The sequence below is a fragment of the Cebidichthys violaceus genome, unplaced genomic scaffold (genome assembly GCF_023349555.1).
Source record: "Cebidichthys violaceus isolate CVI_PGR_0920_01 unplaced genomic scaffold, fCebVio1.0.p SCAF_69, whole genome shotgun sequence".
NCBI classification, from domain to species: Eukaryota; Metazoa; Chordata; class Actinopteri; order Perciformes; family Stichaeidae; genus Cebidichthys; species Cebidichthys violaceus.
The window spans coordinates 630,786-648,446 of record NW_027176916.1 but is presented as its reverse complement, the minus strand read 5'-3'; the positions used below and the strand labels follow the sequence as shown (position 1 = coordinate 648,446).

At 43.8% G+C, this 17,661-nt stretch overlaps 1 protein-coding gene across 1 annotated transcript in view; it reads left to right on the top strand.

Moving 5' to 3' along the window:
- Positions 1-17,661, top strand: part of pdlim4 (PDZ and LIM domain 4) — a 48,036-nt gene that overhangs the window by 14,197 nt on the left and 16,178 nt on the right. The window contains exon 3 of the mRNA XM_068734959.1: positions 7,859-7,940. Within this exon, the coding sequence (XP_068591060.1) occupies positions 7,859-7,940 (82 nt within the window). The remainder of the gene's footprint in view (positions 1-7,858; positions 7,941-17,661) is intronic.

Below are 17,661 nucleotides of genomic sequence, written 5' to 3'. Positions count from 1 at the left end.
TTTTAAATAATCTTTGAATATTCCTGCTTGACATTGTGGAAAACGGAGACTCTTCCAAGGCTGCTTATGAGTAAAAGTCTTATGCTTTCCAAATATTTGCAACCCATAGCGCGGCGATTAAAGCGTCTAGTGTGAGGTAGATTTATTGTTTTTCCCAGGACAAATGCAGCACAGGAAGTGCTGTTAATAAACAGCAACGGTCACTATGACTGAGCAGACAAACAACGTGACGCCGTGTGCATGAGCTCAAACTTCCAACGGGATCAAGTAGGTCACAGTCTTGGCTGCTTATACTCATTAACCATCAAAATAAAATGGGAATAGTGCATAAATAGGAAAAAGGCGCAATGCAAAGAAACAGTTTATCTCAGAAATCACTATCTGTTTATGCACGTCCTGTTACCTCGTCTAGAAGTCAATGTGTTTTTTGAATTTTGGGTTATATGTCTGAGATAAGGTCTGTGTTCAACACAAGCTGAAGAGATTTTAACGTTTTCTTCTACGATATAAAATACGTCAGTTAATACCCCTCTGGTGAATTTACCTTACGTGTTCTGTTGATTGCATTCAAAAAATCATAAAGTGTTTTTTGAAGATTGTCTTGAACAAAAAAAAATAAACGTTTGTTTGCCACAAAGCTCAATTTCCACTGCAACTAGCCAAGCCCTCTTTTTCCATATTTGTATGCCTCGACGACAGTAACGGCCGTTTTTGGGGTTGTCAGATAAGTCCAGTCCATTCTTGTGAATGCAATATCTCAGGAACACCTGGAGGGAATTTCTGCAAAATTTGGCACAAACGTCCACTTGGACTCAATGACGAACTGATCCGATTTTGGTGGTAAAAGGTCACTATGACCTCACGTCATTCTCATGATATCTCAGGAACACCTGGAGGGAATTTCTGCAAATTTGGCACAAACGTCCATTTGGACTCAATGACGAACTGATCCGATTTTGGTGGTAAAAGGTCACTGTGACCTCACGTCTGTCCCATTCTCACGATATCTCAGGAACACCCTCAGCCATTTGGCGTTAACGTCCACCAGCTCTACAGGATGAACTGATCAGATTTTAGTGGTCAAAGGTTTACTGTGATCACACATTTTGGCCACAACTTAATAATTATGACAATTTCAAACAAATGTCGGAACAGGATAAAATGATTAAATGATGACATTTTGGACAGAGATGAATGTGAACAACATGGCTGGTTGATGGAGCTGTAACGCCAACGATTTCACTTTCTATTTGATGCCACATTTGTTTTTCATTGGCTTTAAATTACTGTGGAATCTGACATTTATGCAAAACGAGTGCGGTCAGCTCAAAGAATCCAGATCAGGCGATTATGTAATGGGCCTACTCCTCAATTGTGGGCTACAGCAATAACTGAGGATTATTTAATTGCAACCACGGATTCCACGGAGTCTAAAAATCGAAGTAAAAATTTGAAGTGACTCAAAGAACTCGCGCTGACTCGCTAAAAAATTATATTTCAGAGGACACCAGTTTTGTCCGTCATTAAAAGACGTCGCCATAAAATACAGAGTCACAGACGGAGAAACAGGAGACCTGTAATTTAGTGTTTCTGCCGATGGACAAATATATGAGTCTACACGTCTGCTGTGAACCAAAATTACAGAACACTGGATTCATCTGAGCCCGAGGGCTTATATAAAACAAGAATGTCTCTTTGCAACTTCTCCGCATTTATTACTTTCATAACCCCCATTTTTTAAATAATTCCTATTACGGAGCATTCAAGAGCGGGGGGGGGTTGTGCCCCGGGAAGCTCGTGAAAGCCGAGTAAGAAATAAAGAGGCTTCTGGAAAATTTGGTGCCGGCAGCTGTAGTTGTTTTTTCCTCAAAGAATGCTGTCATTAAAGGAACATTCAAATGCTCACATATTTCTTTAGATGTCATTAATCTTGTTCTTCCAGTCCATTCTCGTGAACGTAATATCTCAGGAACGCCTCGATGGAATTTCTTCAAATTTGGCACAAATGTCCACTTGCACTCAAGGATGATCTGATTCGAATTTGGTTGTCTAAGGTCACGGTGACCTCGCAATACACGTTTTTTGGTCATAACCAGGAGATTTTGAAAAGTGAAGACTTAATTCTCTCTACCAGAGAGAATGGCGATGTGGAAAAAACAAGATGGCAATGACCTAAAACCAAGCTTGCAAAGGGCAAAAAACAAAATCATGGACACAAATCTGGATGGATACAACGTCCAAAAGAAGTCGTCTGTCCGTGGCAAATGCAGGAAAAATCGAAATGAGGGATTTTTTAATTAATTTTTTCAACCCTGTACGCCAAAAATGATGCACAATAATGAAGTATAATGCGACCACTGGTGACTCTTGATGAAGGTGTGAAGCTCTGAGACTACGAGGGCCACAGCAAATTAAATTCACAACATTTTAAAGCTTGTAAATTCGTGAGAAAACCGGAAAGAACGAAAGAGAAACTGTAAAAAAAAAATCCCCGGTGCTCTGAGGTCACCACTTTACCACAGCTTTCTATTTTCCATCAGGCCTCCCTGCTGATGCAGGCCTGTCAGCGTTCCACTGTGAGGTGAAACACCCGCCCCTAGTTTCTGCTAGTTCCTGGCGTCGGTGATCTAATGGAGCTGTGTCGTCTCGCTGAGGGGGAAAAAATGGCCGCCACTCCCGCCACGCACACTGTCCGAGTTCACTGTAATGTCAGAGGGCCGTTGACGGACACACAAGGCCCATATTGGAGGGTGTCACGTCCGCTTTGCTTGGCCTTTTATAGCCTCGGACCTAAACAGAGTCGTTGAATATGTGAAGTAGCTGTGAAGGAAACCTCCGCGTTCTTCTTTTCATCCATCGTTCTTTTGACCTCTTCGTCGTCCCTGACCTCCATGTACCACCATTCTCTCGCTGCAAACCTAATTCCCATTCCACTCATTCACTGTTTCTTCTCCGCTTCTTCCAACCGGCCTTCACCTCCCTGCAGTTTGCCTCCTTCTGCCAGAGGTTATTGGAGAAAGCCATGTGGTCGCAGAGGCCCGACGGCGGTTTGGATGCGTTTCCACCGCTGGTCAGGCTGTTCGGAAAGAGTCGCGCTGGGGTGGCAAGTTAAATGTGCTGAGAAATGAGTCACGATGCCTGAGCTGAGTCTGTTTCTCTGACTGCGTGTCTTGTTCCCGTGAAGCCCTGCTGTTCTTGTTTCGATTTGAATTACTGTTGAAAAGACAATTCAGGATTACGTTCAGGCTGGCAGGAAGCTTTAGCTGCAGATGGTTTAGAGTTTAATGGGTCAGTTCACCCAAAATAACCCCGAATATACTTTTAGTTTTGTTTGCTTTGGGATTGTTGCTTCTAACCATAGATTGTATATTTATTGCGACGTCACCCATTGGTCTGTGGATCGCCGTTTTGAAGCCTCGAGTTTGGCGATTTGGCCGTCGCCATCTTGGCTTTTTGCAAACCGATGAACGTGAAAAGGAACTACGGTTCAAAGAAAATAGTTCCTCCATGAAACTGCTCTCAACAAGGTCTGTGGAATATCTTGAGTAACCGGCTCATGATTTCTGGAAAGAGACATTGTATTTCAAATAATTGTTTGTGGTGCTTTGAGCGCCACAAGCCAAGTGCCTCATCGTGCCAATATTTTGAAGAGGAGGCAGACATTTCTACGGCAGATATGTACAAAACTCAGCAACTCACACCAAAACAATCTAGACTGATAAATAGCGCTACCGGTTGATTTTTAGGGTGAACTGTCCCTTTTAAGGTTAGACCTGCAGCATTGCGGGGTTTGATAGTATGAGAGGTTTAGCTGATGTATAATGCATGTTAATGAGTGCATATCTGAGACCTGAAGACCTGCTCAGGACCTGGAGAGTACAATCAAAGCAAAACACAGCTCAGAGGCTTCAGCGGGACTCATAGGACACATAGTCCGAGCTCTGGAGGATTCGCCTCCTGCTGCCTCGCGTCGACTCAAGGACCTGTGACTCATGGCTGAGGAATTATACACGAGGCTGCGCGGGACCAAATGAACAGGGGACTCCAGCTGGGATAAAGATATAAAAGAAACCTCCAAAGAACCCAACTCCCCCCTCTACGACCAGCATCGCTGCCTTCTCCTTCATCCTTCCATCGCATCATTCCTGTCTCTCGCTACCCCAAGGTCTCCTTTTTTTTGTGGTGGTTCTAAACACAACATCAATGGAGTTTGGGAGGCTGCGTTGCAGAAAGGGAGGACGGGGGGAGACCGCAAACCTCCCTCCCCTTTTTTGCTCTCTTGCATTGATCCTGTCGTCAATCAGATCAGTCTGGTCTCATCCAGCGTTCGTGGCTCTATTCATACGAAAAAGGAATGTATAAAAGGAAGGAAGTATAAAACCAGCAAAAGCACACACAGGGTGGGCGGTAGTGGAAGTGGAAGGGTCCAACAAACGCCGATCATTGACCCAGGAGACCGATGTTTGTTCCCAATGTGAAACGAGAAGTCACGTGACCTGCTTACTTCAGCAACGCCACTTTGGTAGATATTCTAACCCAAACGACGATATTTTCCTCAACCTAACTAACTATTTGACGATCTTTTCCTAAACCAACCATAAGTACTTTTGTACGAAGTTGTTTCCTGTAAAGACAGAAGTTAATTTTGAAAAGACTGTACGCATCTTGATTTCGTAGGAAATCCCACAAATACTGAGGAGTAACTCTTGGTTACGTTGTGTGACGATACGTTGCTCAGATTCAGAGTCCCCCCCCCCTCAGATCTGCAGACGAGACTCTCGTGGATCTTCTTTATAACGTGATTGTCTATTAATAACAGAGGACCTGCTCCAGTGGTAAAAAAAAGGGCTGAGAACTGGCCTGGTTTCTGATGGATTTGACGGAGCGAAGCATGACTCCCCAGTGAACCCTGAAACGATCCGTGATCAGCCACATCTTAATTTGAGGGCACTTGGGTTTTTTTCAGCCGTCCGTCTCGCGCTCCTCCTCGAACACGGCGATGCTGCGCAGCCAAAGTAAACTCAGCCCACCGCTCCGAAAAACCAGATTTCCACAATCAGGAAATTAAACCTGGCAGTGGGAGGTCAGGCAAGGGAAAATATGACCAGAGGAAAGACCTGAGACGTTCTTATTATTCCTCTTTTTCTTTCTTTCCATTTGTCTTTACTCAATCTTGACGTTGATGCATGCAGTTAAGAGCAGAAAGGGGAGCTTAAGGGGTGAAAAACCAAAGACGACACTTTTAAAAGAAATGAGCCTGTAACTGTTCACCCGTGTCCTATTTATCATTGTGAATCTGTATTTAGAAAGAGATCTGTTCTCTCGCGGCACTCCTGGCAAAGCAGCTAGACAGAGGAGGGAGAAGAAAAGACGAGATAAAGCCACTCAGTCTGCAAATAGATGATCTGGTTCATAGATCATCACAAGGTATTTCCAGGCTAGGGGAGGAGATTTACTGCTCAGGCTGGATTTTCGGGCAGAAAAACTAGACTAACAATGAGAGAAAGACGAGGTTGAGAGATTCGTCACTGACTCAATACTGCAAACAGAATACAACAACACAGTTCATTGTAACTGACCGAACTGGTGCGCAGCAGGTTGTTTCTGTCCGCTGTGGGTTACATTTAAAGATCCTCCAAAACAGTTTAATTCCTGGAAGAACTACATGGGGGGTGGGATGTAACTCACAGTTTCCACTCATGCCTCTGTGTTCACATCTCCATTATTATGAATGGATGCTAAATGGCTAAAATGTCATTTCAAATAGGCCTCTTCAGACTGAACTTTCACTCGTTTCAATAGGCTGTTTGTGTCCTAACCGTCGAAAACATGAAGGAGTTCTAGTGGAGGGGGGGGGGGGGGGGGGGGGGGTTATCATCCTACGCAGTCCACCAGACACTCGCCGCCTCATAAGAGCTTCCTTGATAGCAACACCTCCGCGGTTCATATCTGAAGCGTTGCCTCAGCTCGGCCGAACGGCGTGCCAGCTGCAGAGCCGGATGACCTCACCTCTTTGGACGTCAACGCTCCCTCGCCGTGTGGTCGGACGGATCGGTGCACGCTCGCGGTTAATAGTCTTCACGCCTCCGTGGAAGGAGGTGTGAAAGAAGAGAAGACAGCACACACACAAACACACAGAGACATTTATCCTTTTCGTTACTCTGCATGATGTCCTGGTGTTACCCTCTTTTGCAAGTTGGATGCTTTCCCACCGAACCGCCAACGCCATGGCGACGAAAACCCTCCCAACCCGGAGGAACCCAAAGAATTCCCCTCAGATCTGTTTTTGTTGTTGTTTGATGCGACAGGCAAACTGCCACTGCTTCAACGCATAACTTCGAAACTAAAAGAGGAATGCAAGTGAAGCGTTGAGTGCCGTTGGAGATTAATCGCAATGTTTTTATCTGCCTGAGAAATGAGTTGCACGCCATTAACTTCACTAAAGCGTGTAATTCTCTGGAAGCGATTGTGCATGCACAGTAGGCCCCTTTCAAAAGAGCTGTAAATAATGTGTATTTTATCATTGCTGCCAGTCAGTAAATCATTGTCTTTTTCTGTAAGGAAATGCAACTGGAGTCAATTACAGGAGGGGGAGGGGGAGGCTCAGATAGCACTAATTCAGTTATCATTACTTTTGATAAATCCTTGGCCCAAAATGCAGTGTTTTTCTTTCCCAAAACTGGATTCCTCAAAGAGAGGAGTTATGATGTGATAATGACTTTATCTTCGTACCAGTGGGAGGAGGCCGGAACGTCGCTGTATCCCATTCCTAATGTGAATACCTGTCAAATGTACAAAAGCACATCTTCTCACGTACCCATACATGCACACGATTACGAAGCTACCAGTGCAGTGTGTGAGCGGTTGACACAGTTGCTCTGTGGCACATGCAGCAGAAAGAGTTTGACTTCCGACTATAACATTCGGATGAAAATACCTGGATCTGGATTCGGCTATTAGTGCATTTTAAAACTTTTATGACCTAATGATTTAAATGAGGGCTATTCAAGTGTTCGTACGGGGAAGTTGATTTACCTACAAAAAAAAAAAAAGATGACGTCATTTTCCCATATAGGTCTATGGGAAGGGAAAAAGTATTTTTGGGCACCATGGCATCACGTGACGGCACCACCGTTCGGCCACTATGTAAAAAATATTTTTACTTTTCGGCTAAAATTCGGCTCACTTTTTGTCAAGTTCTTAAATTTTTTCCCAATTATTTGTGTCTTTGATGAAACGGGGCGGGGCAAACTACGCTAACTAATTTGCTTATTGTCGCATCAACATGAGTAATTTGAACCAACTCCATCTTAGCTAAGCTAGCCAGCTTGCTAGCTTAACAAAGCTAGCTAGCTTCTAGCAAGCAATTCAACATTCACTGATATAATTTCCTCACGTAACTACTGACCAGTGTCAATGTTTCTGTCTTTACGATGACGTACGTACGCTACAGAGATGTACTGTTTATCAGACCACGACGGAGACGAGAATTAGCGTTAGCTAGCTAGCACACCCCTGAGGATAACAGCCAGAACCAGCTGTACATTAAGAAAGTATAGAAGAAGAAAAAGTGGACGTTCTTGTACCTTTCTCGCCAATCAAAGCTGTGGTTAACGGCATATCATGTGACGCTGAAGTTGTCGTCTTTTTTCCAGCTTACGGTACTTTTTAAGATGATTCAGGAGAAGTTCTTTGCTTTCAAAACATTCTCACTCAGAAATAATTACACTTTATACTCTGGATCTTCATTGGAAAACCTGTCGGCAAAGAAAACTCACCTCTCAGCAGAAACACTTGGGTAGTTCGATGGCGCAAGACTGATCTGACTCTCTTTTCACTCATGGGTATTGTCTTTCAGGTCGGGATCAGGAGACAGAGTGTGGTCGCCAACGGTTAGTGAAGACGGCAAGACAAGCCCTTACATGGAGCCTGACTCACAGGTAACCACTGTTTACTCTGGATTTACCGAAGCACCAAGTAACAAGGGTTCTCTTTACGTTTACATTCACACCCACTGGGAAGCTGTCACAACTGATCCGCTTGAATTTCTCATGCTGCCAACCCAGAGAAAAAGACTTTTAGTTCATACTCCAGGCGCCCCAACAAAGTATGCTCTGTTGCATGCAGTTTGCATTCAGCTGCTACTTTATCATCACATTGCCCCTTGAACTGTGACCCTCTCGCTCATTTATCTGCTGTGCAGGGGATTGTGGGTCAGAGTAACCAGAAAAGCATGCTTCCTTTTATACTGCAAAATGTGACCAGATGTAATAGAACATCCTGGTATTTTTGGCAAACTGCATTTGACACACTATGTATTGGGACAATCTAAATCTAAATCTGCCGATCATTATCGGATCATATTCAGTAAAAATATGCAGTCGGGAGATCGCCACCATTGTTTTCTAGTCATCCATGAACTCAACTGAAACGTAAATTACAAAGTTATCATGATGCGGTCAAATATTATATTGTAAAATTTAGTTTTTGGCTAAAACCTTGAATAAGTTGCAGTTGTTTTCACAGCAATATAAAATCGATATTAGAGATGAATTAAGACCTCTTAATCTTCCTAACACTAGTTTTAAGAAGCTAATAATCATCATAAAAACTTTTATTTCTTAATCATTTAAACTGTGTTTTATGCCAATATAACTTTAACAAAGTAAAAGGCCAAAATTTAGAATATTTGACAGTTTACACTGACTTCAGAGTGGTTGGTGAAACTCAGCAAATGTATCAGCCCAAAAAAACCTTATCGGGACATCTCTAAAAGTTATATTTGCCTCCTTTTTATTTCTGCTGATCTGATCCGTTACTCAAGAGTTTTGCGGTCCGATGCGTCTCTATCAGCTACAGTAAATATTTAGATTTAAATCTACGTTTTTGACTTAATTATGCATATTTAATGCCGTAGACAAGCACTTATAGCAGCCACCTTAATAAACCACGTGGCTGCTGTTGCTGACCCACATTTCTCTGGTCTGATTTATGTCACATTTGGTTTGCACTTTGGAATTTACTGCTGTGGAACAGGGTCTTTTGCCACCTACCACATCAGCCACAAGAGAGGATCATTCACATCTGGGGTAATAACTTAAAAGTTGAAGTTCTCTGGGTGTGAGACCCAAGTCTTCTCACTCTGTTTATATCATAAACAGAATCCATGGAAACAGGCACAACACTTGATCCGTAAATTGCATGTACACTATCATTCACATGGCTATAAATGAGATAATGCATCCCACTGTTCACTGGAAAAGGTTTTGAAATAGTATCTTGATTGTTCTCCGCTTGTACGAGCTGCCAAACGGACATTCAAGGCATGATGAACTCCAGCAGATGATCTTTTCCAAGTTTTCCAGAGCTGGCAAGCCGACAGGTTTCTGCTGTGATTGTTGAGACTGTGTGACTGAAAGAGACAGACAATGAGCATATTGTGGATCAGACATGTGAGTGTCCATTCGTCAAGTGTTGCATTGTGGTAGTTGTGTCTCTCGGCCCTCTGCTGTGGAAGGGTCTCCTTGCCTAAAAAAAAAAGAAAAAGGGTGGAGCAGACGCACAAAGAGCTGAAATCTATCTGTGCGGCTTTTGATGCCTTACAGGAAAGTATTGTTTTCCGTGTCAGAGAAGGAAGTGAAAGAGACTTCAGCGTATGTAATCCATCTGGGTTGTTTGTGGTCGTAGGATCATATGAATTCTCTCTCTGACATTATCAGCAGCTTCCCAGGAGGCTTTTATTCTGAAATTACCAATCAGTAGTAGAGATGCCTGATACCGATATTTCAATTAATATAAACCAGCACATTAGTATTTATGGATTACATTTTGTTTAACAAAGACAGGAAAGCAATGTTGAAGTCAAGGCAGACAGCTTATTAATTAAACACTGGTATCTGACATTGACTGTGTATAAGAAGTGGAGGTAGTCAACGTGACGTCACCCTTTGGTTTATGGACTGCCGAGTTCGGCATTTTGGCCATCTCCATCTTGGTTTTTGGTCGTCGCTATCTTGGTTCATGGCTGTTGTGATCATGGTGTCTGGCCGCTGCCATCTTGGTTTATGGCCATTGCTATCTACGTTTCTTTCAACCAGAAGTAAACTGAGAGGGTGAAGCTAAGTACAACCAAATAAGAAGAATATGACACACTTCTATGGTTTAAAGTTCTAAGACTTAAACACTGAAAACTCCTAGACTGGACAACGCGGTTGTAGCGACCTGTCAATCACAGTAAGCCCCGCCCTAAAGCGTCCCCTGCTTTATGGTCTGTTTGACTCTAAATGGACCATAATGTACTAAATGAACATCATGCTGTTTTGAAGAAGACTGTAAACTAGAGATTGAGACCATAAACTCATGTTTACAATGTTTACTGAGGGAATAAATCAAGAGAGAAGTAGAGTCATTTTAGACTAGACTTCTATACAACCAGAGGAGTCGCCCCCTGGTGGACACTAGAGAGAATGCAGCTTTAAGACACTTCAGCATTGGTAAAACTTTTTCAGACACGGAAGTTGCCGCCTGGTATCGGATTGGTGTTCGGTATCGGTCGATACCTTAAGCCCATATCGGTATCGGGACTGATACAGTTGGAAGTCTGCATCTCAACAGTATTTTAGTGTATTTTGAACCATGGTCACAGAACTAAAGACCAAACCTGAGCGAGAGAGGAACCATCAGCAACAACTGTTTATACAAACACAGTAATACGAGAGGAGCAAATCTGTCTCTCTCAGGTCTTTGCCTCTTTCCATAACATCTTATCCAGTCCTTCCTCCCTCCCTCACTGAAGCCTTGAAAATGTTCCCTGGTGTCTCTTTTAATGAAGCGAACCCGGACGGCTCAGTCGGGGCCACTCTATCGTCACGCTCAGGTGGATTCTTCTGAGCACGAAAAGAGGAAACATCCGCTCCCTGGGGTCACACAAAAGACCAAGGCTCTCTGTTTCTTTCTCTATTCTGACACACAACAATGTCGATTGTTCCTCAATGGAAACAGTATATGCAGCGGGACGTCCATCACGCCGTTTGAACCAAACCCAGACTGACCTGTGTGATGCTTTTGGCCCACAGTTACTCCAATGACGAGACAGTTTGGACAGCATGAGCAGAAATTAAGTGAATCAAAACGCTGGATGAGGATGACAAGAGGACACATTTTTCTGGCCTACACAGGCATGCATTGGTGTTTTTACAGATTGCAGATTGACTCCAAAGAATATTGTAATATTTCTACTCTTTGAGCCCAAGAAACAGCTTTCGAATAGTTATGAATCCAATCAGGGCATTAATCAGGATGTTCCTCATTTAACATTTTAATTCATGGACTCCTTGTTCTTGACAAACTGTCTATGTTGGAAATTCCAGTCTAGCTTGTGGGAACTCAGCAGGAAGTGACACATGAAAGCTATGAGGTGTTTCCTTTCACCTTGGGAACATGGGACATTCTCATAAAAGTCCATGAGGAAATGCTCTATTGTTGGTTATGAGTAAGTGTTTGCGTTTTTTTTTTTTTGCAATCCGATGAAATTGCATCATGTGTTTCCAAAGAAATGCGCTCATGTCTTTGGCTAGACTTTCCACCGGCTACTGGATGTCACACACAGCCTCCTGAAATAGAAGTGATTTTGATAATGAGAGGTGGCGGGGATGAGATAATGACCAGGCGTCATACAGGAAGTAAAACAGCAAGAGCATGTGTTTGGTTTTGACAACCAAATTTGAACCGATGCTCCGCTGTGTTGTTCAGGGAAGACTAATGAGTTCAGATCAGATCCTTCGCACAGTTACCAAATTTTATGCAAAGGAATACGGAGCAAAAGTATTCCAGATGATCTCAACCGTGTAGTTTGTGATGCAGGCTGCTGTATTTAGCGCCAGTCGGCTAATTGTCTTGTGAGTAATGCATCGTCAAAAGTGTGTAAATCAATCCATTTGGTCAATAATTCAAATCAAAATGGCAGGAGGGTCAATATTAGTGTCGCTAAACTATAAAGGGGTTTAACCAGACAGATGGCAGTGAACTGCGAAAATGATGTAGAGGGAGACTTTTCAGTCAGGAACAATCATTTTTGTTTCTGCTTCGGGCGTCATCGAGCACGTCATTGGTCTTTAACAATAGGCCCTTCTTCACAGCGGCCATGTTGACATGTAATCAGGGTAAACACAGGTGTAATTGATAGAACCGATAAAGGTCCCATTCTACTTAGTGTCACAGCCATTACAGTGAGCCAGCATGCACAATACCAGGGAACCACCGAAATGGAACAGGGCCATAATTGATTTTTTTTTTTTTAATCACACCTGCGTTTACCCTGCAATTACATGTCAAAAATGGCCGCTGTGAAAAAGGGCCCATACAAGCCTCGGTACACGCTTCAAAGAAACCTTTCCCAACATCGGGCCCCGAAGAATTGGCATCCAACGTACGATCGCTACCAAACACCCCAATAGATAATCGTCTGGTGGCTCGAGCATGCAGTATACATATGCCGCTGAAACACAATCTCATCACTTTGGTTTTGAAAGGGTGAGAAAGAGAAAAATTGTACATCATTGTACATCTGTCGTTCGTACTCTTTGGACCAGTTTCAATGCAGAAGTAAAGCGATGCCAACAGTTTAAAAACTCCTTTACTTAAATTTACTCAGTGGCAGCTTCAAGTAGGTGGGAATGGCCTATCGGTCAGCGTTGAAGCCAAACAGTTTTTTTTGGGGGGGGGGTTTGGCAAGTAATGCCATTCATGGCCTGTTATTAAAGCGATATCTATTGTGGCCGAGCTCTACGGCCGTGTGGAAAGAATGAGGAAGCTGATCTGGATCGCACGTCGCCGAGGCTTCCAGGAGCCAGGGGCGGCTGAAGGCCGGTTTCTCCACGCCAACATTAATGGGAGCTGACAGACGGAGTCCTTGCATGACTTGCAGACTGTAATTCCTTCACTGCTTGGAATTTAATTTGAGTTCAGTCAAGAAATATTCAAAAGAACTGCGTGCGTGATACTAATTAGTTTTGTGAATGGACAAGACAAATTAAGAGTAATTTGCCGTAAAAAAACAAACAAAAAAAACACAAGATAGTCGTTAACTTAATTCGTCAAAGATGCACGTTTTATGGTTCATGTGGCCAGTTTTTCGTGCAAGTAAACATGCACAACCATAAAGATGCTGCATATAAAACGATAAGGGGCCATTAAAAAGGTTTAGAGTGTTCTCATTGGTTGCCAAAATATGTTTATTGGGCCCACCGCTACTTAATCCCCTGCCAGAGACCAGTTTAGCATTGCTGGGAAGTATTTTTTTAGCAGCTCCACATTCATTCACGCAGCCGGCCTTTTAGATTACAGACCTCTGACCCCACTTATTTGGGTGTTTGTGTTCACCAATCAGCCAGTAATCCCCAGAAATGTCCAAAGCAGTCTTTGGGTCTTTACTAATGGAGCGCTCCCTGCTCCGCTTGGCTGTCAGCAGGCTGGGGAGTGGGCAGGGTCAGTAAGAGACTGAACCCGGCCAGACTCATTAACATTCAGAAGGTCTGTAATAACAGTCTGTCTCTGAACCTTTTGGGGAACAGAGCGAGAGGAAGTCCAAAATGGAGAAAGGTATTGTTGCTTATTTATATTATTTAAAAAAAAGTTACTGCAAGGAACTTTTAACTGGTTGTGAACCAGTCTCAGTGTAGTCCTGGTCCTCTATCAGACCTCCATCAGTACAGAGACCATCAGAGAGAAGATGGTCTGTTTCTATAGAGTTGTTCTTGATGATGTCATCGGAGCCACCGGGTCGGATTCTGGTGAAACCAGATGAACTCATGCAGGTTCACCAGAAATTCCTTCAGCTCACACTCCAGCAGAGACCTGGTCCACCGTGGACAGACCCAGATCCTCCAGCAGAGACCGGTCCACCGTGGACAGACCCAGATCCTCCAGCAGAGACCGGTCCGCCGCGGACAGACCCAGATCCTCCAGCAGAGACCGGTCCGCCGCGGACAGACCCAGATATAACAGTATGCAAACACTGGACACTACCCTGGCATAAATATCCCACAATGCAACGCGGTAGTGACGGCAGCGTTCGTTACGGACAGTGGCCGACAGCTCTGTAACGTCAATAACGCTTTAATCTGATTCAACTCAGCGAGGCGGTATTCACACAAAAGTACAACAATAGTACACATATTGAGTATTTGGTGCATGGTGCTAACTGACAGTTAACAAACACAGAAATAAAATTAATATAAAATATTAATATTAAAATCCAGCCTGTATTATAATGCTGCAATTAGCTCCACCGTAGAGAATAGAACTCAACCCTGCTGTGACTAATGGAAGTAAAAGTTTCCTAAAAGCTGTGTTTAATAATAGAAAATTGATAAAATGCATCACATTTTAGATCGATTTTAACGCTACACCCACCTTCCTCTCGCAGCATTTCTTCCCTCTCAGACGGGCTCATGGCCAGAAGCCCTGAAACTCTTACTATTTTCCGGTCCGTCCCCCCCCCCCCCCCCCCCACACACACACACATTCAGCTCTCTGTTACTTCGTCTCTGGCCCGTCTGTCTGTCCTCCCAGAGAGGCACCCGGGGCCAGGCCTAGGGAGCCATAAAGGGCTGGTTTGTGTTTGGTTAGCGGTGCAGAGCGCCATGTGAAAAGCTTAATTTCCAAAGGTCCAGGGGGATTAAACCATGCAGGAGGCAGAAAAGGACGGAGTTCTGTGTGTGTGTGTGTGTGTGTGTGTGTGTGTGTGTGTGTGTGTGTGTGTGTGTGTGTGTGTGTGAGAATCATGAATGTGTGTGTCTGGTGAGGCAGGCAGGCCGAGGTCCTCGGTTAAAGACAAGCATATGATTTCAATTAAGGTCCTCCACTATTCTCTCCTCGTCTCGTCCGCCTCCCCCTCCCTGCTAACTGAGCCCTTATTAGGGCCAGACTCTACAGGTGAATAGGTGAATAAACACAATAAACTAATAGATATCACTGTGAAACGTCCCCAGTTGAATACTGACATTAAGACAATTTTTTTTTTGTATTACAAGTTTACTGAAATGGTATGTTTAAATATGCAAATGAGGCATTGTGTAACGTTAGGGTAGCTTTAAGTCAGTGCTTACTGAGTGCTCCTCAGTTCATCATAATGACGTCTTTTAGTTTACACGGAGGTAAATGCACTGGCGTGCAAAAGCCGACTTTCTTCCTTCCTGTGTGTCTCTCTTTCTTCTTTGGCTTCCTGTCGTCCCGAGCCGTCAGCCACGCTTGGTCACCGTTGTAAAAACAGCTCAGTGAAATGCGACGGCGGCCTGTATTTATGTCCACGTATAGAAGTAGACAACGCTGCGTCTCATAAACAGTTCCCGCGCTGGGATCTCCTTCTCCTTCTTTCTCCGCGGCCGCGACGCTCAAGAGAGAGAAATTAGGAAATGGATGATCTCACAGATGGACTTTTTCAACAGCCTTGTTATGTTGAGATAACCAAAAAAAAGAAAAGTGAAGCTGCTCATATTAACTTTAAACTGTTTTGACTACATTGGGAAAACAAGATAAGGTTTCCAGGGGAATTAGGGCGATAAGACACTCACCAGATTAACGTGACTGTCTCTTTAAGACTAAATCTCCATTAAACCTGTATGTAGTCCAGACGTGAAAAGGTGGAATCAATCTTTTTAATGTGACGGTTGGCTTACGGCTGATTTGTGCAGTGAAAGGAGAACCGAGCCACCTTACTTCCAGAGCAACTTAAAAGTCCCGAATGTTACCAAACTGGCATTTTTTTTATAAGGCAAGCGCCAGATGTGCTTGCCTTATAAATCTCAAAGCAAATATCTTTCTACAGCAGGCATGTGTGAGTAAAGACAAAAGGAATGAGGGGGGGGGGGGGTTCAGGTCTGCTGAGACAGAAGGAGTGTGAGGGTGATTATGGGTAAACATGTAAACAACAGGGAAATGCACCGAAACAACCTTCCAGGTGTTCACATATAGACGCCTTCTGGCACTGGGAGTTATTACTAAAACACTGTGGATGTGTGCTTTGAGTACGCCGACCAGCAGCTCCTCACAGCTCCTAAAGCATCGGTGTACATTAGGCGTTATTTGGATAAACAGATCACACCTGAAAAATGATTAAAACTTAATAAAAGCTTTTTTTTTTTTTAAAGCTTAAAAACAGTGTTTTGTCAATAAAGGATGATAAAGCTGGTAAAGTAAGATCACAAAATGACGCGCCCTCGTTCAGGCAAGTAATAAGGTCGATGGGATCGTTGAGCCCATATGTGATTCATTTTGAGATTTGGGCCTACGTAAACAAAACTGACTTGATTTCTTCTCCAGGACAATTTCCCCCTCCGGTCACCAAAGGACGGGAATGTTTTTTTTTTTTTTATCTTGTCCGTATATCAACGTCAGCGTGCGATTACCTGTCCTCCTCTCCGTATTATGTTTGTACAGATCAGGAGTCATAAATGAAATGTCCTCACTCGTCATGCCACTGCAGGAGCGTGAAACACAATACACTCAGGGATTTTCCTCCGCTCGACTCCTTCCTTCTGCCAACGCAGACGTGAATAAGCTCGCCCGACAGTCATACAGTTATTGTGCTGATTGATATCTGGAGGTTTAGTATAAATATGAGAAATGAATAATGGATTCTCAATAATGCTTAAAACACATGTCGGGACAGAGATTTGTTCTGAAGGACTTCACCCTTCCAGCCCTGGGTTTGTTCTCAGGAAACGAAAGAGATGAGCTGTGAAATAAAGACAGCTCGAGTTCAAAAGGCCGCTTTTTTTTTTAAAGTCCACCCATTCTTTTCCTGTTTAAACGCATGCAGACATGTTCTTTTAAAGAAGGGGTGGAGATGTTTGGGTAGTAAGGTGGTGCAGAAAGCAGGGAGAGAAGTAGACCTTCAGTAGACCTTCAGTGTGGATAGAAGGAGGGTCAAGTTATCAGTTATACATCAAAATTAATTTCCTCATTGCTAAATCAGGGCACGCATCAGAAACATCAACGCGACCTGGTGCAGATGTATCCGTGATTTTATCACGTCGTTACTCCGTCTACGTCCACGAAACATAGAGGTTTTCGGGAACCTTTGATTGAGATCACGTGAGGTCCACCATCTGTGCAAATAGGGCTAAAGATATCGAGACGGGTCTGGTTTCAGGCTTCAGAGTTTCTGGTTTACTCTGAGAAGGAGCCGCAGAGAACTGGGTGTTTCTGAGGGTTTGGCTCTGGAGGAGAAGCTACATGAACTTTAACCACCAGCGGCTTATCTGCTGGTGTTTTCTTTGCTAAGAAGGTTTTTTAGATTCATCTATCTTTTTCGGGGAAGAGTAGGAAGACGTGGTTTTAAATTTCTCCAAAGTCACCCCGTCTTAACTACGGGAGGCGGGACAATGACAGGGTCAGGTTGTGGGCTCGTTGGTGTAGAGGAGGACTGAAAAGGGCTGATTACAGAAAACCTGTGTGTTTGTGTGTGTCAGGACCTGTGTGTATGTGTGTTTGTGTGTGTGTGGTCCATGCGAGGGCCGAGGACAGGATGACAAGCAGCAGACCCATCTGTTGAAGTGACAGGGGTCCTGTCTGGAGAAGCTGTGAACCTCCACCTCCTGTGGCTGAGGCACTTTAAGCTAGCCCCAAAAACACACACAGTCACACACACATGCGCCGCAC